Genomic DNA, 24339 nt, shown 5'->3' on the forward strand with positions numbered 1-24339 from the left:
ACATGCTGATTTCTAATCTTCATTCCTATATGAATGGCTAAGCCCTCTTGGAGTCTAAATACAGAGTTATTAAAGTTATCATGAATTAAAGCTGGACACCGCAAAAGCCATGTCTTGGATTTGAATAATACCTAAACCCTGCAACTTCTTGGAGCTTTGGTGAAAGTTCTGGTGATGCAGCGAGAAGATTCTCAGCTCTCTGCATATTTTACCAGCACTGTAAAGAGCCTGTTTACCAGATTTAATGTGCCTGCTGCATCTTTTGCACTACTGGTGCAGAAAGAACCACAAAGCGCGTCTCCAGCATTCACCAGTCCAGGTCCTACACACCCAGAATGTAGGGAGCAGCAAACACAGCAATTTACATTCTCTTCTAAAATGCTGCAAGAAATCCAATTGATCATTTGCAGCTATTGGATGGAAATCTTTAATTAACTGTCCTGACCCTGAAGCAGTGCTAGGGCTCAGCTGAGAGCCCTTACTCACGGCACAGCAGCCACATTCCAGCAATCCTACATGGACTGCATATAAACTATATCCTGCAAAGAAAACACAAGGAAAAGATTATCTCTGAGTGTAATGATGTTGCAGACATGGCCTCACCTGCCTGTTAACACTATCTTCTAATGGACTAGGGAGTGATTCCTCATGGCAAACAAGTTGGATTTAAGTATTGGTCAGCAGACAACAATCCCAATGAGTAATGGGGGTGAATCCATTCCCAGTGCAACTAGGCTGGCACCAGTGATTTTAGGCTGAAGATAAATGTGGTCCTCCAAGGCTGGATTACCACCCAGGGTCTTGCAATCAATACCAGAATGAGAAGTTGTGTTGTTCCAAATCAAGGCAAGATTAACTCATAATCCAGAGCACTCATGGGGGGTGAAGTCACTTTAACAGGAGGGATTTGCCTGCTCAGAGCATCGACATGAACAAGCTGGAGCCTGCCTGGTGTAATATAACAGTGTTTAAAATCAAGGCTGCTGTTCCTATAGCTATTGAAGGAAGCTTAGCAACCCTGGGAGAAGATTCTGGGGCACAGGAGACAACAGAAGGAGAGCACAGGGATGTTTCACCATCACCCATGCATTAAACCTTACATGCCATACTGATGTGGCTCTTAAACTAGATCTCTTACAGTGTGGTTTTGCTGAAAACACAGGTATTTGGTCCTTTGTTAGTACCAGATTAACTGTTTCCTTAAAACAAAGACGAAACATAAAAACCAAAACAAACAAACAAAAAACCAAACAGACAACCAAAACAAGAATCTGCCTCTGTCACTGTACAAGAGATATGGCAGGGTCTCCCTGCCAGATGTGGGCTCCACTCAGGGCTGATTTAGGTTCCACCAAAATCAGCAGAACTGTGTGTCTCTCAAGTCAGTCCCACATCTCTCTGGATGACTTTGCCCTGAAGGACTTGTCTCTCTACACTGAGCACAGTTTCAGCATTAACACCGACCATGCTCTTTCTTCTGTTTTTCCAGGTCCTCCCCACACTTGGCTGAGCAAGGCTGGCTTAGAAGGCTCTTTTCCCCAAGAAAATGGGGACTGACAGTGAAAACCCAGTCCTGAGGAATGTGCTCATCAGCTTTAACTTGCTTCTGCTGGGTGCTGTCCTCCGGCCTTTTGAGTGCCGGCTGGAGGTGACAACAGAGCCAGCCAAGAGGCCAGCAGTGGATGAGAAGGGTAGCTTGTCCAACTGCAGCCCACCCATCAAAGAACAGCCCATGGTCTTCCACCACATCTACAACATCAATGTCCCCCTGGACAGCTGCTGCTCATCCATGTTCAAGTCATCGGCTGAGGAGGTGAGTTCAGAAGATGACCAGCTGGCGGAGTACGCGGAGCAGACCTCTGACAGCGAGAGCCAGGTCACCTTCACCCACAGGATAAACTTGCCCAAGCAGGCCTGCAAGTGCTCCACCTCCCTCCCGTCCCTGCAGGAGCTGCTGAGCAGGATTGAGATGCTGGAGAGGGAGGTGTCCATGCTCCGGGACCAATGCAACTCCAATTGCTGCCAAGAAAATGCAGCCACAGGTAGTAATGCCATCCTGTTAGCTCTTGCTGGGGACTGAGGGATCAAGTGAAAGGCAGGAGAAATAAATACAAAACTGGTAATCCATATAGAGTGGCAACAGAGAAAAATCTGTATTTACCTATAATGTGGCTGTGGCTTTAGGGGAAAGCTCATCTTAGGGCCTCCAAGGCAGGAAAACCCCCATGAGGGATTTGGTCACTTGAGCCCCCATGCCCTGCTCGCTGCAGAAACCCCATACCCAGAGCTAAAGCCCCGTTACAGACAAAATTACAGCTGGTAAGGGTGAACAGGGTGATCTCCCTACCCTGAAGTCCCTGCAACAATGTTAGATCTGCCACAGCCTGTGGGACAGGGAGGAGAGACATAGCTGGTGCTCTCCTAAACTGTCCCGCAGCTGAAGGCAGCACTCCAAGAGCCATCAATAAACCCCTTCCTCTTCTCTGTAGGAGGAGTGCATGCATATGAAAAGCTGAGTTTAAATGAATAAATAAATAAATAAATCTGAGAATAACTTCTGTTGCCTTGAAAGATGCAAACTAAATTTGTAACAAAGGCACAAAACCATCAACAGGATACTTTAAGTGAATAAAAACATGTGCAGCTTGTGAAACTCTTCAAGAGCCCCCATTAGGGGTACTCCATCAAAGACAGCCCCTCTTTTCACCACGGCCATTCCTCAGAGACAGGGAAACAGCATGCAGTTGAAATGGGGTGGGTTAGGAAAGGTTCAAGCTAGAGGCTGCATTTCGATATGACAGGAGCCAGTATACTAGTGGTTTTCCTTATGTCTTGGGAAGATCAGTCAGGGGGTGTGGTAAAATCACATAGAAAATAGAGGAAAACCTGTTTTAAAGAAATTTATTTGTAACTCTGATGCTATTTGGGTTACTTGCAGCATATGCAGGATAGTACCATTAAATATTCATCGCCTGGTGGAGTCTCCACTCCGAACACAGATGTGCTGAGCTAAAACTGGAGTAATTTTTTTTTTTACCAGAGTTGCTTTCAATTTGCTGCATTGCAAAGAAGACCAGGATCCCTACCCCACCACCTGGCACATTTCCCCAAGGAAAGCTGCTCTCTTCCAACACATTTACAAGCATCCTCTTTTGATAACTTAAGTACAGGCTGAGATCTGAAGAGATCCTGATTGTCATTCCCAGTATTTATAGTTTGGATGGGAAGCGTCCTGCAAAGTAACCCAAATGGGTCTGTCTAGCACAGCATATAACTGAAATCCTTTCACATGAGCATCTGCTGCACACACACACACACACTCCCCGTAGGAAATGATGCTCAGGTAGCTCAGCTAGGATGGAAAACTTACTTAGGGGACAGAGTCATGCAGCTTCAGGTCTTCATGGTGCAGAGGTTTCCCAAGGGTCAAGGAAGCACAGAAAGTGTTTCTGTTCATCCTCAGTTCACACAAGGAAGAAAAGCAGTAAAAAATAGCAAAGAAACATTAGCCTGGCTTGGATAAGCCCTAAGCTGGAGCAATACAGGGCATAACAGGGGAGAACTGGCAATGTCATAGTGACTGGTGCCTTCATCCCCGGGCATCCCTCCTCACCCTAGAGTGTCCTGTGAAAGGCTGCTGGGTAAAGGGGGAACTTCAGAGGTAGTGGCTACGGTGGCCGTGTGCTTTCCTCACTTTCCCACAAGCCCAGTACTCCCAAACCCTGATACTTTTTACAAAGCCAACAGCTCCATCTTAATCAGGTTCACCAACATAGGGGTGAAGATGATGTCTTTGGGTACATACCTGCTTCTTGTAGTAGAGTGAGTGAGCAGACTGGGATCTCTCACCTGTAAAAAGGAACAGTGGGTGGAGAGGAGACAATACGAACCATGGCTGGTGCAGAGGACTTGGCCAAGGAGGGCTTTTTCCCACTAAGAGGTCTAGGGAGGTTCCCATCAACTGAATGCTGAGCCAGCTGATGGGAACCAAAGGGAGCACTTGCTCTCCAGCAAATCTGATGGCACCCATAGCTATGGAGGCCAGTATTCCCAAGGGGACAAATAAACTCCTGGACACCCACCCAACCCCTCCATGACCACTTATCACCAATTTTGCCTCTGCCAGCCACAGGCTCCCCAGAGCTGAGCATGCTCAACCAAAGGAAGGACCATCCCTTGCCTGCCCTACACCTTTTCTCCCTTCCCCACAGCCCATCAATGAGCTGATGTGGGAGGCTCTGACCCTTGGTCCTGCATCCTTGCAGGGCAGCTGGATTACACCCCACAGTGCAGCGGCCATGGGAACTTCAGCCTGGAGTCCTGCAGCTGCGTGTGCATGGAGGGCTGGGCGGGCAGCAACTGCTCTGAGCCCCACTGCCCCCGGGGCTGCTCCAGCCGCGGTGTCTGCCTGGAGGGCCAGTGCATCTGCGACAATGACTATGGGGGTGAGGACTGCTCCCAGCTCCGCTGTCCCAGCGGCTGCGGCTCCCATGGGCTCTGCGTGGATGGCGAGTGCATTTGTGAGGAGGGTTTCACCGGGGAGGATTGCTCCCAGCTGCGGTGCCCCCATGACTGCTCAGGGAAGGGCTACTGCGTCAATGGCACATGCATCTGCCAGGAGGGCTACGCCGGGGAGGACTGCGGTTGGCTGCACTGCCCCAACGCCTGCAGTGGCCGTGGGGTCTGCCAGGATGGTCTCTGCATCTGCGAGGAAGGCTATGAAGGGCAGGACTGCTCATCAGGTAGTGGGGGCATGTGTGGGGAGAGCCAGACCCTAATGTATGAGCAAGGGCTTCAAGATGCCCACAGCACTATACGGGCATCATGAAGCCTGAGAGAAAGACATACTTGGCAAGAGCATGTCACATAGAACCTGCTCAGGCCCCCCAGTTTGACTGACTCCCTGCTGTCGCTATCCCCTTCCCCAAAGACACCAGAGGCAGAAGTTTGGGAGGTGAGCAAAAAAGACAGTGAAGTTCACCCCAGCACTGGTGGTAAACCCTTGGTGTAACACCAGTTGCAGTCAGGTTCTTCTGAGTCTTTGCCTTGCAGTTAATACAATCACAGACAGCATGTAACCCCCAGCCCAAAGCCCATGCCTATGTCCCACCAGCAGATCTAAGCACCTTTTCCCATGGTGGGGTGAGAGGATAAGCCACGCAGACCCTGATGCTTTCCTTACCTTCTGCCCTTCCTATCAGTGGCTCCACCTGAAAACCTGCGAGTGACAGGGATCAGTGACAGCTCCATTGAGCTGATGTGGGACAGCAGTGGGGCAGCCACCGAGTACATCGTCTCATACCAGCCGGCGTGGCCAGGGGGCACCCAGCTCCAGCAGCGAGTGCCTGGGGACTGGAGCAGCATCACCATCACGGAGCTAGAGCCAGGCGTTGCCTACAATGTCAGCATCTACACGGTCATCAGCAATGTCCTGAGCAACCCTGTTACCTCCAAGGTGGTGACCAGTAAGTATTCTACTGCACTTCTCACTCGGTACTGGAGGTGATGCTCAAGCTGGTTCACATTTTCCATAAAAGCCTTCTAGCAGCAGAAACTTGGGCCTAAAAAGAAAAAAAAAAAAAAGACCAACAAATATTTGGTATACTTTTATCCTCATATATATCTGTAAATGGATATAGGAAAGGGGGAAAAGTGTCCATCCTGTGCAGGAGGACTCAGTCCAGATGAAAACCTGAATGACTAAAAATCAAAGAAACTTCCACCGTCTGACTGAAGCCCCCTGTTATATGGCCCAAAATATTACACTTATTTCCTCATAGAAAATATTGCAATATATCACAGAATATATCATATCTGTATCATAGATTCTCCTCCCACTCCTGGGTGGGTTCCCCATGACAAATCCCCATGACATTGGTGGTAGAGGGGATGCTGCTGTGCATCAGGAGATACATAGTTCTGACAGGGCCATGATGCACAGAGGAAAATGGGAGTAACGGTCTGTAACGGCAACCTCCAGCAAGGATCCTTGGAAACTAAAGATACAGAGGGCAGTGGGAAAACAAACTATCCAGACACCCCTTTTGCAAGCCCATCATTCTCTCTGTTCACACAGTAATGCAGTGGGATTCTTCAGTGTTCAGCAGCCCAGGCATTTCCCTCTTCTCCCTCCAACCCACCAAGGGTGGGGACAAAGGGGCTCTGGTAACAGCTACCAAAAAAGTTCCCTGTTTTCGTTGCCCAAATAACAAAATAGCCACAGGGAGCAGGGTGGGGACAGGCTCACCCGCACACCCCTTCCGCTCTGCTCACCACCCCCCTGCTCCCTTCCAGACCTTGCCACACCGCAGGGCCTGAAGTTCAAGACCATCACAGAGACGACAGCGGAGGTGCAGTGGGAGCCCTTCTCTTTCCCCTTTGACGGCTGGGAGATCAGCTTCATCCCCAAGGTACTGCCACCACATCATAGGGTACATCTGGTCACCCTAACAGCATTAAGCAAGCAGATCTTAAATTAGCTCCCAATTACACCCCCCTCCAAGAAACCTGACCTCTGTTTGAAATCTGTGTGCTTCACATCAGACAGCCCCAAATGTATCAACCCACAATTGCCAGCTTGCATTTCTCCAGTAGTCTTTGGTGTCAAGACATACTTGTCCTCAAAGAAATTCCACAATAAAATCGGGAGACAAGCATATAGAATCACAGAATCATACAATCAACTAGGTCGGGAAAGACCTTTAAGATCATCAAGTCCAACCTTTACCCAAGTCCACCACTAAACCATGTCACAAAGGGACTCATCTACGTATTTTTTGAACACTTCCAAGTACGGTGATACCACCGCTGCCCTGGGCAGCCTGTTCCAATGGCTGATCACCCTTTCAGGAAGAAATTTTTCCTCATATCCAGTCTAAACCTCTCCCGGTGCAGCTTGAGGCCATTACCTCTTGTCTTATCACTTCTTACCTGGGACAACAGACTGACCCCCACTTCACTACAACCTTCTTTCAGATAGTTGTAGAGAGTGATAAGGTCCCCCGTGAGCCTTCTCTCCTTCAGACTAAACAACCCCAGGTCCTTCAGCCGTTCCTCATCAGACTTGTGCTCCAGATCCTTCATGAGCTTTGTCGCCCTTCTTTGGACCCACTCCAGAACCTCAATGGCTCTCTCGTAGTGAGGGGCCCAGAACTGAACACAGGATTCAAGATGCAGCCTCAAATATCAAGTATAGTGCCAAGTACAGGGGGATGATCACTGTGGCACTGCTGGCCACATTATTTCTGATATAAATGAATAAACCTTCCAGCCACGCTACCTCTTACTGTCACCCCTTCTATCCCTTCCATCTCCTTCGCCACGACCTTTTCTTCTCCTCCTCTTCCTCACACCAGCTATCTGCACGCTAAGTTATGTAAAGCCGTCTCAATTGAACTGAGCAGCTGCCGGTTCTCAGACAACCACCATCAGTACCCCTGAGTCCCACACACATCTAATCCCTGCCATGGAAGTTTAATTGCAGTGATGAACAGGTAGAAATTGTGCCAGAAAAGATGAAAGGATGAAAATGTTGCCCTAAATATCACATATTTTCTATGCATGGCAACAAAAATTGTACATCAAGTGTTTTATCTGTATTCATAATTTCTACACCATTTAGCCATAAGTATAGCTTCAATTATATATGGAGCCTCTTTACAAGAGCATTCAAGCCCCAGCAGTAAAAGAAATGCTGATTAAGAGCTCAATTATGACATTTTCACTTGTATAAAACCCTCGCTGGAGTCGAAGGCAGCTCTGGGCAGTTGAGAACTGCAGAACTTGGCCCCAAAGTTTTAAATGCTCTTAACTGTAAAGTATCATTATACAGCAGGAAGCAAGGGCCCAATTGCTTTAAATAACTCATTCCCTCCTTTCCAAAAAGGCTGGAAGCATCTGGGTACAATTTCAGGTATAGCCACAAGTAAATTGTGTCGGAAGTCAAAGTTCAGGTACTGCAGGGATAAATCCTAGGATAATGTTAATTCACCAGCAGAATAAAAGCCAAAATGATAAGGCAACATCAGGGAAGAGCTTCTGGCAGCAACAAATAGCTATCTTTCAAACATTTCACTGATACTCAAGAATTAAGCTCAACAGCATCCCCCTGAAGCAGATAAATGGGGATATACCCATTTTATGGTGAGGAATTGCAAGGGTAGAAGCAGACTTTTCCCAGCAGGGTCATCATCGATAGGTTTTTCTCAAGCCAGCACAAAAATACAAACCGTTGGTCCTCCTTTCTATTTTTAATCTTAAAACTTACACACACCTATTAGGATGTACAGAAAGAGAGAAGGTGCAAAAGGAAGGCTGCTCCTGGATGCAGGTTTTGGAGGCAGGTTCACATTTTCCATAAAAGCCTTGAGCCCTAGGAAAAAATAAAGCAACAAAATATTTGGTATATTTTTATCTCGGAGCTCAATGGGCTCTGAAGTTTTTGCATCCATTAGTCAAGCACATGATCCTGCTATGTAAAGGCACAGTTGTGCTCTTGCCTGTCAGCTACCAGAACTGTACTCTGTGGAGCCTCCATCACCAGCTTTTCTCCTAAAATAAGGCAGGGTGTGCTGTCTCCTTCATTGCCTGGAGGCAGTGCTTGCTTAGGTAAATACCATGCACCAGATAAACCCAGGAGCTAGACCCAGAGGCTAAAACCAACAAAGTTATAACAGCAGCATCACAAATAAACTCAATGAGCAAAACTGAGCTTGCTCTGTCTTCCTGGAAACTGGATGAGAGGATGCTTATTTGGTCCCCAGCATCCCTGCGAGGATGCTCACACCTTCCTGCACAGCAGTTCTTCTTCCATGGTGCCTGTGACGGTTTTGTCCCCTGACAGCTGGGTCAGATGGGGACTGCCCATCTGCTGCCTGCTCTGGGGATGGGGTGGGAAAAAGATGAAGCAAAGACAAATTTAGAAAAGAAAATTAGGAAAGGTAAGATGGCAATTTATGGCTAGAAAGGAAGATTTCCTGTTTAATGAGAAAAGAGGTGAATATGAATTGAGAGCTATGTGCAAAGATTTGTTTAGCATGTTATTAGTGAAGACAGCAGCAAGAAAAGATCCTTTGTCTAAACACTGGCAGGAAAGGTGACATTTGCAGTTGCTTAAAGCCTTGCAGTTTTTCAGAGCAAAACCACAAAGTATAATGATTTTAATAAAGATACTTAAAAAGCAGTGGGTGACAAAATAAAGACCTTACAGTTTCATACCTATATATGAACATATTCTAGCATATATATATGTACTTTTATATATATATATATGTACTTTTATATATATATATACGCCAAAGGCTCCTGGTACCTGAATAGCAGGGAAAAGGAGTCTTTCCTAGGCCTTGGTTTGACTATCTTTTCTCTTCTGGAGGACAGCAGAGACACAGATGGCAAAATACGAGGGGTGAGTGGGAAGGGATGGTTGAGGATTTCTCAGCCCAACAACATGGATGCTTCACATTCGATGGGTGACTTCACCTTGGGTTTCTGCACCTCCATGATGGGATGTGCCAAGGTGAGGATGCAACGCGGAGATGCAGGGCTGGGTGGGGAAGAATGCAACACGGGGGGCACCTCCTCTCCATGCACCAGTCCTCTCCGAACACCTTTTCTTCTTTCCTTTTTTAACACTTTTTTTCACTCCCTGGCAGAATAACGAGGGTGGTGTGATCGCCCAGCTCCCCAGCACCGTCACCACCTTCAACCAGACAGGGCTGAAGCCAGGGGAAGAGTACACCGTCACTCTGGTGGCCCTGAAGGAACAAGCCAGGAGCCTTCCCACCTCTGACAGCGTCTCAACCCGTGAGTGAGCCCAGCCCCAGGCAGCACAGCAGTGCTCAGGGCTTGGTCCCCAGAATAAAGTCCCATCAGTGAGAGCAGCCTGGCATTGCATGGGCAGACATAAAACTAGCACCACCCAACTGCCCAGGATACAGGTGCATCACAGCAATGGCTTCTTCATGTGGTATTTTGTCTCTCTCCCCCCCTCCAATCCCCCTGAGTTCCTGCAAGCACAGAAACCATGCAAGGTTAATGGGGCTGGGAGCAAAGGGTCAGGTCTGCTTTTATTATATAGCTGGATAAATCGCTCTTCCTCCTTAATCTCATATTTTGGAGTCTGGATGCCTCCAAGAAATACCTCCATAAATGTATTGCCTATTTGTGTATTACAGATTAAAACTCCCACCTGCTTTTCTGCCACTAACTGCCCTCTACTCCCACTAATTCAGGCAAATCAGGCAGTAGGGCAGGGAGCCAGGAGCAACAGCACAGCCCTTCCTAACCAATTTATTTGGCGGATCACTGGTCCATCCACAGGCTAGAGGAAATTCAATTGGGTCTTTTCCTCACTGAAGGAACGTGGCAATGGGCATTGCTCACTGGGGAGAAGAGGCTCTCCACACCAGATCTGCTGCAGTCTGCGTTAGCAGCCAGGCAGACATCTACCTCTATCCAAGCTGCTGCAAACGAAAACAGCATTTAAATAGCTAGTGGAGGGTTATAACAAAGTGATGCTCTCTCCAGGCTGCTCATTTCCAGCAACAGTGAGAGCAAAGGGAGGGTCCTTCCACCAGCAGCAGCTTGCTGCAAGTCTGAGCTTCCTCAGCACAGTCCTCTCCTCCCCGTTTGTCCCCGCGCTCAGGTCGACACGGCTTAACAGAGACATCTCCTGGTCAAGCCTAAGTCTTCTTTTCCCTAGGAAGTCAGCAAAAAATAAGAGAGGCTGGTACTTCAGGCGCAGCGGTTGGCCTTTGCTGGAGAGCACAGATAGGGAGATAGGCTCCCAGCTCTCTGCTTCATGAAGGCATCCCCATGCTGGCATGTCTGCCTTCCTCTACAGCACCCCTATACCTTTTCCCCTATCATCCTTGTTCTGCCTTAACACTTTGTGCTGGGATCAAGCAGCAAAGGCTGCACAGCTAAGTAGAACTTGCTGCTCCCTCGCATCACCCGGATGGTGGGAAAACATGAGGTAGTTGGAGATTCAAGGTTTGGACAACCTGGTCCTGGCCAAGCTGGACATCCAGCTCCTACCTAAACACCATGCTGCCAAGCTGTCCAACCTTCTCTATTGGTATTTTGTCTCCACACCTCACCTCACTGCCCTCAATTCCCCCACATCTCTTTTTCTAGCCCTCCTTGGTCCTTCCCACCCCTGCCCACACATACCTCCCCCAGAACTTCCTACCCTAGGGTGCAGTATTCAGCACATCCTTCATACATACTGTCATTTTTAAATATATACAGTATATTAGATGTACTTGCATACAGTATAGCCTGGATTACAGAACCAGAATGGGTTTTTTCACCCACCTTGTGATCATGTAAGTGATAAAATAGGATGCACAGCAGGCTCTGTGCATCAGCGCTGCCATGGTACAGGAATGATGGCCAGGTTTGGCCCATCTGTCCATCTGTGCCGTGGTTAGGTCCCGCTGGACTCAAACCTTCCATCACCTGGACTTAAGCCTGTGATTTCCAGAGGTTGAGTGTTGGGGGATACAGAGGAGGGAAGGGCTCAGTTCTCTGCAAAAGAAAGTAGAAACGTCCAAAATGGTCTCCCAGTAGATTCCCACTATGATTTTAGTTAAAACACTTTATCTGAGAGGATTTGGAAGACACCCTCCATAGCCCCACACCCAGCTAGTTAGACTTGCCAGAACAGTTGCATTTTCTTTTCTCTTCCTACTGTTAAGACATCAACAGCTTTACAAGCTGATTCCTCAGCTTAATGACAAACCAGGAGCTGGCACAGAAGCAGGAACATTTCTAGAGATGTTCCTCAGTTCTCAATGCTTGGATTAGTCTTTGGCCCCACATTATTTAACACATTGTCAACACCCTTCAAAAGATATGATATCATTGTTGATAAATTTTGTCAGGGATGGAAAGGCTCAGAAAAGAGTAAATTGAGTGAAAGTAGATCATCGATTAAAAAGCAGTTTGAATGGCTTGAAGAGCTGGGCACAAGGGGAAACTACATGGTTTTCAATGCATCACAAAGACAAGCAGTTATCCAGGAGCAAAAAAAGTGGATAACATTTAGACACAGGAGGTTTTATCCTCGGAGGTGCCACCTGAAAAAGCCAGAGAGGAATTGTTGCCAATAACCAGCTTGAGATAAGTGCATGAATTGCATTATAGTTGCAATGGGCATCAATGGGAAAGCTGCTGGGTTCTGCTCTGGTGTCCATAGCTTGGGAGAGACAACTCTGAAGTGAAGAAAAGAGCTGGGAGACTGGAACAAGGGACTAGGAGCCCACCAGAACCAACTCCCCCTGAGTACCTTGGGTCTGTGTCTCTCACTTATGCCACCCCAACTGCTAATTCAGACCACTCTGAGGTGGCATTGAAGCATCCCTGAAGCGCAGCATCTACAAAGCTGCCACCTTTCCTCATCCAACTGTCCCAAAATAACAGGTGCCCATTTTCCCCCTCCTCTGCAGTCATCGACGGCCCGACGCAGATCCTGGTGCGGGATGTCTCTGACACAGTGGCCTTTGTGGAGTGGACGCCGCCGCGCGCCAAGGTGGATGCCATCCTGCTCAAGTATGGGCTGGCAGACGGGGAGGGCGGGAGGACCACCTTCCGCCTGCAGCCCCCCCTCAGCCAGTACTCCCTGCAGGCCCTGCGCCCCGGCGCCCGCTACCGCCTCGCTGTCAGCGCCCTCCGGGGTGCCAACGAGAGCCAGCCAGCCCTCGCTCAGTTCACCACAGGTAGCTAGCTGGCTTCAGTGGGAGAACTGGCATGAATTTCAAAGACACCAGCAAGCATGAGCAGATGGCTAGCTGCGGTCTGCAGATGAGCTCTCCTGCAACGAGCATGGTGTTGTTTTGCCTATCTGGAGCTGAACTGAGGGGGTTTTACGTCTGGGATTTAGTGGTACATGGTTTTCCCACAGCCCATGTTAGCTGAGGTTTAATCCAGAGTACTGGAAGGAAGCAGATCAATGGAAACATGATGGTTAAGGTGCAGGTCTGAATGGAGATGCCTGAATGTAGGTGCCTTGCACTCTGTCACAGTCCCACTGCAGAGCAAGGCAGAGTAAAGGATTCGGCTCACCTTAAAACACATACCCTAAAACCACTCTCTGACACTCCTCCACTAATGCCTGTATTTCTGTTTAGTTCCTGAATCTCCAGTGCAATAGATCATCTTCATGCCTTGTGACCCACAGGGACGCTAACATGGTCCCTAGGGCTGCCCAGGTGATCCCGGATGCCAGCAACCAGGCAGATGACTGAATAACACACATTTAGATGACAATCCCTGACCAAACCCCTCTTTGTCCACATCCTGCTGCATCATCAAGGCTGAACCTGCTGCTGTCTAGGACACATTCCCAGCTTCAGGGCCTGTTCAGATACACAGATAGCTTGAACCCAAAGCTAAAATTTTAACATCCAGCAGTTTATGCCCTTAATGGCATACGTAGAGAAACACACAATTCTCAAAAGCACCAAAACAGGAAGCATAAGTCTGAATTCAAGGCAATGCTCACTCCTATTCAGCATTGAGAGCCAAGACAGATTCCTTGCCCAAGGAATAGGTGGCTAAAAGCAGCTGAGACAGAAATGTGGTTATCTTATTTTATATCTCCTCTGAATACCCTAAATGGTCTGTAAAACTTTAATTAATGTTAAGCCTGCAGATAGCTAACAGGTTTAATTTACAGTGCCATAAAGGAGGAGGTAAAGTGCGTATTTCAGTGTGGTTTATGGTATATAAATTACTTGTCATGTACGTTACTGGTGGATATCAGGCTCCTACTATAATAACTGCAGTGTGTGAATTGTGTGTGTACATACCTCTACAGGTAAGTATTTCAGATGAGACGTTCACCCTGACTGATTTGGCCTTCCTTGTTTTATTTCTAAAAGGCAACATAAAAAAATTCCCCCCTCTCAACTCAGGTCCATCAAGGACCAGTAATTACCCTCCATCTGCTGTCACCAACCTGTCACTCACTTGAGAGGGTTATCATGTAAATCAGAGCAGATGTGGTGCACAGCCTCAGCAACATTAATAAACAAACCCTGTGGGCAGTGCCTGAGCATGAACGAGCCTGTAAAGATGCTCAAGGTTCTTCTAAGAGCAGTTCAGGCCAACGCATCACTGCTACAGAGCCCCTATTCTCTTATGCATGCTGCCTCAGTGTCCCTTATTCTAGTATAGGGGGAAAACACTCTTCTTTTTCAAATTATATGCCACTAGCTCCCGAAGCAACTTACTGAGGGATGCTGTGAATGCCCCAGCACTTACGTTAGTCTCATAGGTGGTATCTCTCAGTCTGTGCTGAGCAGGAAATGCAGCCCCTTCTGCAGTGACATGCCCTGGGGAAGAGGGACTGTAAGAGGGACGTCATGGACATCACACATGTGTACCCCTAAACTGCCATGTAGCCATGACAAGGCTATGGGGTGTGTTCCCAGTGCCTGGCATTGAGATCGTTCCTCTCTCCCCTGTGTTGCACAGAGATCGATGCACCCAAGAACCTGAGGGTGGGCTTGCGGACCCCTGCCAGCCTCGAGCTCACCTGGGACAACAGCGAGGCTGATGCACACAGCTACAGGGTGGTCTACAGCACCCTGGCTGGGGAGCACTACCATGAAGTCCTGGTGCCACGTGACACTGGTCCCACCACCCGGGCCACCCTTGCAGGTATGCATGCACCCATGTGCCCATCCTTCCCCTCCTGATTCTTTCTAGCAGGTAGGGCAGCAGAGAGCCCAACGCTCAGTTGCCCTTATGCTGGCATATATTTAAAGCTGTTTTGGAGTTTGCTAGTTCTAGAGAGAAGGTTTTCCTTGGGATGAAGCTCATTTTCCCCTTTGTGGGTCTGGATTTGAGCACTGCTTATCCGTGAGCTGAGCAATGCACCTCCAAATGATATACCTCCCAGTGAATGCACAAGCATCAGGGATCTATCAGGTGCTAAATAGAGCTGGCAGGAAGCAAAGTGAGAAATGGGGAGAGGAAGCCTGTTTAAGCTAATCTAGAGGAAAATATTATTTCACCCTTCTGTTTTTTCCTTGCTGGGAAAGAGCCGCAAGCACAATGCCCCATAGGTAGTGATGGGAAGCCAGGCTGCCTGAGTTCGTTGCCTTTTTCCAAATCAGGCACAAAGCAAACACAAATCCAGGGGTGCTGTTTTTGAGAAGTCCTTCAAGCCAGCACAGGGGGTGCCACCAGGGGCTGCAAATACCACCCATCCCCTACTGCAGGGAAAATCCCAAACACATTGAAGCACCATGTGAGATCTGGTTTCCTCCTTTTCAACTACAACAGTTTGCCTGCTGGATTTGGAGCTCCAGTGGCTTTTTTTGAGCAAAAAAAGAAGACTTACTTACACACATAGAGAAAAGATCACTCTTTTGGGTTGAAGCTCTTCAGTATGGCAGGGCACCAGGTTCTTCCACTTTGACTTTCTGCCCTCCTGGGAACTCCCCAGCCCAGCATCTCTGCCATACGCAACTATAGGAGAAAGTTCAGTTGGAAAGTCGAATGCGAAGTTACAGGCACAGTGGCACTCAGTCATGAGAAAGGCTGGAGGGCAGGAAAGCAATTAGAGCAGTTAGCTTGAAAAATGTGGTATGCGGAAAAAAGAAAATGTTAGGGGTAGTTTCTGCTGCGTTTGTGATGAGGACGTGCAAGGAGAAGTGTAATTAAATCAGAGACCCAGTACTAGTTGCCTGCTACCTTTCCTCTAGATCATTTACTGCCTTTCTAGCTGAGGAGGAGCACTAAAAATGGGCCAAATCCCCCTCCTTGGGGGAGAGGTGCAATACTATCCCAGTGACCCAAACTGCAATGACATCCAAGGCAGAGCCTGAGCTTGCCTTGGAGGACGTGACAACCTGAAGGCCCTCATTTTTCTCAATAAAAATAAAAAAAATTTGCCAAGTCTTTGCCGGACTCAGGCAAAGCTACAAGAACACATTCCCCGCCCCTTCCAAAGCAAGCTCCAGAGATGCAAAGGCTTAAGTTGATAGCAGTGAGCAATTTTTATATAGCGCTTCCATCATCACCTAAGTGCATTGCTTCTAGTTCCCACAGTACCATGTAATGAACAAACATTATTTTTTTTGTTTAATCTAATCATAGCAGAAAATAACAAAAAAACCCCACAAAACATTCTGCTGGCAAAAATAAATATATAAATTATAATTTAAAAAAAGCCAGGATAGCCACGTTGTGGATGGCACACAGGCATCTCCCGTAGGTCTGTTACCCATGTGGTAGTCCTGTCCACCGAAGCCTTGTTGCACATGGTACAAAGCCTGTTGGGGTGGGTTTCCTGGGGCCTGGTGGGATCAATGGCACAAAAACAACAGTGATTCCTTTATCTGCCTTCAGGAAAAGCAGTGAGGAACAGCGTTGAGCAGAGCTCGTCAAAGATTTAAGCTTAAAAATACAGCAAGCTTTGCCCTGCCACATATGTCTCTCTTCAAAACCAGCATTTGCACAGAAATATCCATAATTTTGCTCTACTCAGAAGAGCTGGGAAAGAAAAGGCATAATTTTATATGCTCTTGCTCATCTTGTCCTTCTTGTCTTCCTTTCTCTCAGACTCTTCTCCTTTCCAGGACACTTCTGACACTTATTGGGCAGGGGCACAGGGGTCCATCTGCCCCCTGACACCAAGACTGCATTGTAGCAAGAGGAGAGGAGTAGGGAATGGAGGTTTCCCTCTCTCCTGGCCTCTCCAGGAAGGTTTAGGTGGCTTCAGGGCATACTGCCTCTGGGGAAGGCAGTGTGAGGCCAGGCTGGAGGGTTTATGGCTTTCTCTAACCCCATGGGAAAGATCACGAAATGCAGGAAAGGGGGGGATAAAGCCACCAGCAGGCAAGCAGAAGTGATAGGAAGAGGCAGGAGACATTCCATGGAGATAAAACAGTGATCAGCAAGGGGTGCACGGGAAAGGATCTGGGTGAGCTCAATTCCAATGTCCCCTGAGCAAGGCACAGCAGGATATATCCACCCCAAGGAGCAGCACTTGATTCAGCTCCCAGAAAGTCTGTGCCTTTCCTAATTAATGTGCATTTCATTTACTCTGCATAATCTATTTCTCTTCAAGACACCAGCCCTGTGACAATATTTGATGTTGAATCACTTTGGAAACAAATATAGCTACTTTATCGTTCCCATCTCAGCTCACACACACAATTTCTGCCTTGATGCCAGCAATTACAGCAGACCTCAGCAACAACTTTTAAAAATTGCCTGTTTCTGAGCTAGAATAATCCGAATTCCCTGCCCAAAGGCATTCACAGTGTTTATTAAAAAGGCTCTGCTCTTCTGCAATATGCTGAGAAACTCCCGACCTGTGGGAGGGCTGCTAACCCCAGGGAATGCTCAGGAGGGTGTCCCCCCCCTCAGCCACGGGGGGGGTGGGCATCACACCCCGAGGTGCTGCTGTCATGCACCTTCTTTTCCTCTGAACCCCCCGTCAGATCTGGTGCCAGGGACAGAGTATGGCATCGGGATTTCAGCAGTGATGGACAGCCAGCAGAGCGTGCCAGCAACCATGAATGCCAGAACAGGTGAGCTTGGCCCCACTGCATGCCCCAAGCACAGCTGGGGCTCAGATATTCCCATAGCACAGTCCATGCATGGGGATGAAAGTCCACACCAACCCTCTCCCACAGAGCTTGACAGCCCCCAGGACCTCCTGGTGACAGCCTCCACTGAGACATCCATCTCACTGGCCTGGACCAAAGCCACGGGTCCCATCGACCACTACCGCATCACCTTCACTCCTGCCTCTGGGATGGCCTCCGAAGTGACAGTGCCCCAGGATCTGTCACAGTTCACCCTCTCGGAGCTGGAGCCTGGGACAGAGTACACCATCTCCATCATTGCTGAGAGGGGACGCCAGCAGAGCCTGGAGGCAACTGTGGATGCCTTCACAGGTAGAGAAAAACAAGTTGGGATGGGGCCAAGGGCACAGACCACCACTCCATGATGGCACTTCCACCAGCCCACTGCCAAAACTCTTGAGTGGCAATGGGGATGACAGCTGGAGGGAAAACTTCCATGTGGGAAAGGTGCACTGACCTCAGAAAGGGGATGGACCTACCAGTGTGGGGGCACTGTTTCCTTCATCAGCAACACCAACTAGATTTGCTTGGCTGAAGGCTTCCAGAATGACAAAGCAGGGTTGGGGGAATAGACAGCCCATGCTGTCCTCTGTGGTCAGGGTGGACTGGGTGCCCATAAAAAGGAGAAATGAAACCTTGAGGGACCTCACAAGAACCTATGTGTGAAAAGCCTGCAGTCAAGAAGCCTAGACAACACATACCATCTGTAATGGGACAGCCCCATCACTCACCATGTTTGCAGGCAGAGCTGAGAAAAGCACCATTTTCCCCCTCCAGGCTCTGCCTATTCATCCCAGCACAGTTTCAGATCAATGGAGAGCCCAGAGCTCCAGCTTTGCCACCTCTGTTGGGTATTTCCCATACAAGAGCTGGGAAGAAGAGGGAGGCCAGGGTGTGCACACAGTTGGGGTTGCATCTTCCCTCTCCATTTTGCAGGGGTCCGGCCCATCACGCAACTCTACTTCTCTCAGCTGACATCCTCCAGTGTGAATGTCACATGGAGTGACCCATCCCCACCAGCAGACCGCCTCATCCTTACCTACAGCCCCCGGGACAAGGAGGAGGCACAGCAGGTCACACTTGAAGGCACCCGCAGGCATGCCAGCTTGATGGGCTTGCAGCCATCCACCGAGTACCTGGTGTCACTGGTGGCCATGCATGGCACCATCAGCTCCGAGCCTGTTGTGGGCTCCATCACGACAGGTACCATGGGACCCCACACAACAGGCATGGGACCCCACTGGGAGGGCAGGCAACAGAATAGGGAGCAGACCTGCCTCCCATAGCTTTGTTTTTCTCCTCCATCTCACCAGGGATTGATGCACCGAAGGACCTCAGGGTGGGAAATGTCACCCAGGAGTCCATGAAGGTCTACTGGAGCCCTCCCATTGCTGCCTTCGACCACTATAGAATATCCTACCGTGCTGCTGAAGGTAATGTGTCAGAACACTCTTGCTCATGCTCTGAGCTTGTAGCTGCCAACCCTCTTTTTGTCTGCTCACATAAGCAAGCCACCAGGTCATCCTCACCCAAGGCAGCATCCCAGTGCCCTGGGCAAAGCCACCAGTAGCTGGAATTACCAAGAGGCTACAGGGACAGGGGACAGTGTCTGGGAGGAGGAAGGGAAGCGACCACTGCAGCTAAGGGCCAGCTCAGCTCAGAGGGGCAAAGGGAGTGACCTCTTGCAATGTTCCCTCCTAGGGAATGGCTCATTCCCCGGCTCATCTCCCTTGGCCCCAGTTTTGCCTATGATGTTGAAAAAGCCAAGCCAGAAGAGTGATGGGCAAGCAGGCACAAGATCCAATTACCCCTGTATCAGCCCTGGAGAGGGCTTGAGCCATTGCCCTCCCCTCCCAATCCCCTCTTGTACCCCAGGGACAGGGCCTGATGTCAAAGCTCTTGGCTCCATCCCCACAGGGAGGACAGACAGTACTGCAATCACCAGCGACGCCACCGAGTACACGCTTCGCCAGCTGCAGCCTGCCACCAAGTATGAGATTGGGGTGAAGAGCGTGCGGGGCAGGGAGGAGAGCGAGGTGGCGTCCATCACTGTGCACACAGGTGGGAAGGAGCTCTTGGTGGGAAGCAGCAATCAAACAGTGCCGGGTCCAGCCCTGGGCAGGCCCTGTTTGCACTAGCAATCAGGCAGCTGAGAGCAAGCTGGACCTCACATCAGCCTGATGCGAGCTTGAGATGATAAGCAAGGCCCACAAGGGCCCAATGTGGACTTCTGGAGTATGGCTAAGCAAAGCCTTCCCCGAATATGCATGGGTTGTCATGGAGTGGCATGACAAATCTATGTACCGGGCATGGCGAAGCCAGAGATAATATATTAAGCAACCATGACAACCTTTCCTAAAGGGAGTACAGACTTCCAGAAATAATCTGTGGGGAAGCCCTGACACAAACAGCATCTGCTGCAAGAATAAAACCCTCTGCTATTCCCAGACTCCTCAAAACCAAGGGAAAAAAACCCTAACATCCCAGGATGTGCCTCCGGAAAACAGTGGAAGAGCCTCCAAGTATCAGAATAGCACAAGCTGTGACATCTCTGCTCTTCAGCTAGAGCAGCAATAATTCATCTACAGGCAGATGTGTCTGGGCAGCAAGGCAGGACCACAAGTGGTGGGCCACAAGAAGCCCTTCCACTTCATAGCCCAAGCTGTTAAAATCTCTGACTCTTTGAATCTGTCCCCCATGCAGCCATGGATGTCCCCTTGGGGGTCACGGCCACCAACATCACCCCCACTGAGGCACTGCTCCAGTGGAACCCACCACTGTCGGAGGTGGAGAGCTATGTCCTTGTCCTCACACACCACACAGGTACGCTGGGGCTCCGTTTCAGCTCACCTTTATCTCATCTCTTTGGGAGGGCAGCAGCTGGTGCGCAGCAGGGCTGTACCCCACCCCCAGACACCAGCTCCCCCCTTGCAGGTCCCATGGCAGGTGCTTTCCACTGCCCCGCACCAAGCCCCTGAGCATAGTAGTCCACACATCAGGGGACTGGGACCCTCCCGCTTTGCTGACTGGCCCACCAGCAGCAGCCCAGGGGCAAGCAAGCACCCATCCCACAGAAACCCATATCTGAAGGGAAAAAAAATATCAGGCAAATATAGGGATTGGGAAAAATAAGACCATCCTTCTGGCTGAACGCCACCACTACAGCTCAGTTGCTGTACAGTAGTTCATGGTGTTTCAGCAATAGAAGTGCTTTTGTTTGCAAAGTCATAAACACCCTTTGGAGAACCACCTTGAACATCTACCCTAACTTATCTCTTTTGGCTTACAGTTGCAGGAGAAACAATTCTTGTGGATGGAGTCAACCAGGAGTACCAGCTAACCAACCTCCTACCCAGTACCACCTATACAGTCTCTATGTATGCCACCCATGGGCCTCTCACCAGCCAGACCGTCAGCACCAGCTTCACAACTCGTACGTAGAACCACCTCCCCCACTGCCTGTTACGTGCTGCCAGCCATTCCCCAGGAAAAGCAGCCAGCAAGGCTGAGCCAAGGCTTTTGTCACATACATGTTCATGCAGAAATAGCCATGATCCAAAAGGACACCCAAATACCAGTTTTGGGCACAACAGCAAGCATCATCCATCATTTCCACTTTCTCAACATCCATCCACCCCTTTTTTGATTTCCCCTGGATGTGGTTTCCCAAGAAGAGTCCTGACCAGGTCTTTTTCTTGCCCAAGGCCATAGTCCAGAAGAGCACTATAACCCATTTTGTTTACAAGAAGCTTGACAGGCCTCATAGAACATGAATTTCAGACCCATTACCCTTCAGAGAGCATGCAGATAGAGGAAGACTTTAAGAGGGTTTGCAGAGCTCTATTCCAGGCTGGGGGTGGTGATGAGGTCTGGAAACTGAGAGTGAAGATGGACTCTGGGCTGTAGCTCAGGGTTGCAAGGTTGAATTTCAAGTACACTGAGTTGGGATGCAGGGCTGGGGTGGTTGTATGTGAGAACTTGCACTTCCCTAGGTCTCTATCCATCCTTGCAGTTCTGGATCCTCCAACAAATCTAACTGCCAGTGAAGTCACTCGACGGAGCGCCCTGCTTTCCTGGGTGCCTCCCCTGGGAGAGATGGAGAACTACATCATGACCTACAGATCCACGGATGGCAGCTGGAAGGTGAGTGACTCCTCACAAAGAAAGAGGGTTATTAAGTCAGGGAATAACATAATTGCAAAGAAATTAGCAAGAGAAACCTAACAAAGCAAAAGAACGATGATCACTAGGTCAGAGAGAGACCAGAAGGTCAGACTCTACTTTCTGCATAAGCAGTATTTTAAATAAACAATTGGAAAAAGCAGGAAAAGTTTGCCTAGGGTAAAATATGCACACCTGCAGGTCTGGGCAAAGTTTGCAGAAACAGGGGAAATTCACAACTTGTGAAAGTCGAGCAAGCTGAGGCAGGAGAAAATTATCCCACAAACGGAGATGCTAAAAATGCCGTTTGCCCTTCTTGCAGAAAATACAGATAGGTACAGACAGCTAATTAATCCTGCAATACAATACATCTGATTATTTAATGAGTATGTCCATATCTGCCTGTCTAGAAGAGCTGCTACAAATGCTATCAGAAATACGTCACCACAAACAGTCTCATTTCCTTTGCTGGTGTGACTGGCTTGTGGTGGCCAGAGGACAATAGCTTTGCAGAAGGGGTTCAATAATCTGTGTGACATTGGCTGACAATCAGAAAAATTAATGTGACAGGAACTGATGGAGTCAAAACCAGCTGATAACCAGGTTTGGCCAGCTCTACTTCTTGCAATGCTTGGGCAATCAGTCATGCTCTGTCTTGAGGGCACGCAGATCCCAACAGAGTTGGTAAACAAAGCACACAGACTGCAAACATTCAAGTCTCCTGTGACCAAACCAGCTAGCTTTCTCCTACTAAAAACATTCCAAAAATTTGAGTATATTCCTTGACCTCACACTGATTTAGTTCAGGGTGCAAGCAGTCATGAAACACTCCTTGGACAGGCACTAAGGGCTGCAGTAGTTTGTGGCTTCCGTTCCCTCCTCACTTGCTCTTTAGGCTCCCCATCGCTTTTCTCATCTGTTGCTCTTGGTGTCTACCTCCTTCTGGGACCCATGTACAGGAGCTGATTGTGGATGCTGAGGATACATGGATCCGCCTGGAGGGGCTTTCTGAGACCACAGAATACACTGTGCGCCTGCAAGCTGCCCAAAATGCCATGAGGAGTGGCTTCATCTCCACCACCTTCACCACAGGTGAGGACTCACACTGCATCCTCTCAGCCATGTGGGGCTTAGTCCACATACCATGCTGGTAGACATGGACTGCTTTTAAGGGCTTTTCCTCCTAAGGCAGCATTTCACCATGATACACAGAGAGGTACATTCATTGCCATGATGCACAGTGCTGCTTATGCTACAAAAAGTTAATGTCTAAAGGATCTGTAATAGAAACACAAGGCCCAGCCAAAGGCAGAGATTTGAGCTTCAGACCAGGCACCATCTACCAGACCCTTTGTCTTGCCCTTGGCCCTCCTCACACATGTAAGCAAAAGAAGGAAGGACACACCACAAAAGTTAACAATATGTTTCAGCAGTGCTCTTGAAGTGGGTGAGGAGAGACTCAGCTGGTCTCTCCAAACTGCAGACATGGTCTGATCTTTCACAGATACCATAGAATCATAGGATAATTTGGTTTGGAAAGGACCTTCAAAGGTCATTTAGCCCGATCCCCTTGCAATGAGCAGGGACTTCTTCAACTAGATCAGATTGCTCAGAGCCTGGTCCAATCTGACCCTGAGTATTTCCAGGGCTGAGATATCCCTGGAAATATCAAGCAGGTGCATCTCCACCACCATAAGTGGAGTCATAGCAGAGCCAACATGTCTGCACAACTGTGGTCTCACTGATGTTATTTGACTGCATTATTCCACCCACCTCTAATTCTACAGTCATGATCCACTAAGGTAATGGGAACGGTTTCCTTTCCAAATCAAAGGGTGGGCATCCACCACACCACAACCCTCACAGACATAGTGCTTACACTTGCAAGAATGAAGCTTGCATGAAAATGTCACCTTTGCCCATATCCTTTGCAACTGTTCACATTAGAAACCGTGCAAAGCATATCATCCCTCATCGTCTTTGAAAAGGCTTGCTAGGCCAGGACACTTAACAGACAGAATGCATTTTGTTCAGGGCTGAATCCAATTACATTTCTCATGGGCTTCAAAAGCACTAAGAAGCCTAAAGATGATGTCCCCGAAATTCATCCCATCTGTGCTGCCAGTTCGATTAAGAGCGTTTTCTTTGAATCTGCTGAAGATACACTTCCCTATCCCAGTTACATCCAAAGGTCCCTTCACCTGCTTTTAAGAGATAATAGAAACTATATACATCAACAACAACAACAAAAGGCTCTTCTCTAATGCATCTACAGATCAAGCTTTCCTGTTATTCTTGTCTTTTACATGGGCACGTAATGGCAGTGAAATTCAGACAGGTGATGGGAAAATGCATGTAATCTTTGAGGCTGTTCAGGAATCAAGGACGAAGCTGCATGGAGCTGGCTTCTCAGATGGGATAAAGCAGCAGAAACCCACTCACATTAGGCAAGGAGAGCACTGTTTCCATTGAACAGAAATGTCTGACCTAAGCAGTGCTAGAGACACCATTGACAGCTGATGCAGCATCCAAATACAGGTTTAATTTCCTTTTAAGATTAAGATAGGTATCGGCA

At 48.7% G+C, this 24339-nt stretch overlaps 1 protein-coding gene across 2 annotated transcripts in view; it reads left to right on the plus strand.

The window, feature by feature from the left end:
* Positions 1-1546: 1546 nt before the first annotated feature.
* Positions 1547-24339, plus strand: part of TNR (tenascin R) — a gene marked incomplete at both ends in the record, with an annotated part of 28852 nt that continues 6059 nt past the window's right edge. The window contains 16 exons of one of the 2 annotated variants that reach the window (XM_080624282.1): positions 1547-2042; positions 4266-4742; positions 5202-5465; positions 6295-6410; positions 9654-9804; positions 12450-12719; positions 14479-14664; positions 17457-17546; positions 17652-17915; positions 18540-18806; positions 18917-19036; positions 19521-19664; positions 20307-20426; positions 20893-21036; positions 21616-21746; positions 22724-22856. In XM_080624282.1, coding sequence (XP_080480408.1) covers positions 1547-2042; positions 4266-4742; positions 5202-5465; positions 6295-6410; positions 9654-9804; positions 12450-12719; positions 14479-14664; positions 17457-17546; positions 17652-17915; positions 18540-18806; positions 18917-19036; positions 19521-19664; positions 20307-20426; positions 20893-21036; positions 21616-21746; positions 22724-22856 — 3373 coding nt within the window. The remainder of the gene's footprint in view (positions 2043-4265; positions 4743-5201; positions 5466-6294; positions 6411-9653; positions 9805-12449; positions 12720-14478; positions 14665-17456; positions 17547-17651; positions 17916-18539; positions 18807-18916; positions 19037-19520; positions 19665-20306; positions 20427-20892; positions 21037-21615; positions 21747-22723; positions 22857-24339) is intronic. The other variant, XM_080624283.1, reaches the window with a different exon arrangement.

The sequence above is a fragment of the Psittacula echo genome (assembly GCF_963264785.1).
Source record: "Psittacula echo genome assembly, chromosome: 7".
Classification (NCBI taxonomy): domain Eukaryota; kingdom Metazoa; phylum Chordata; class Aves; order Psittaciformes; family Psittacidae; genus Psittacula; species Psittacula echo.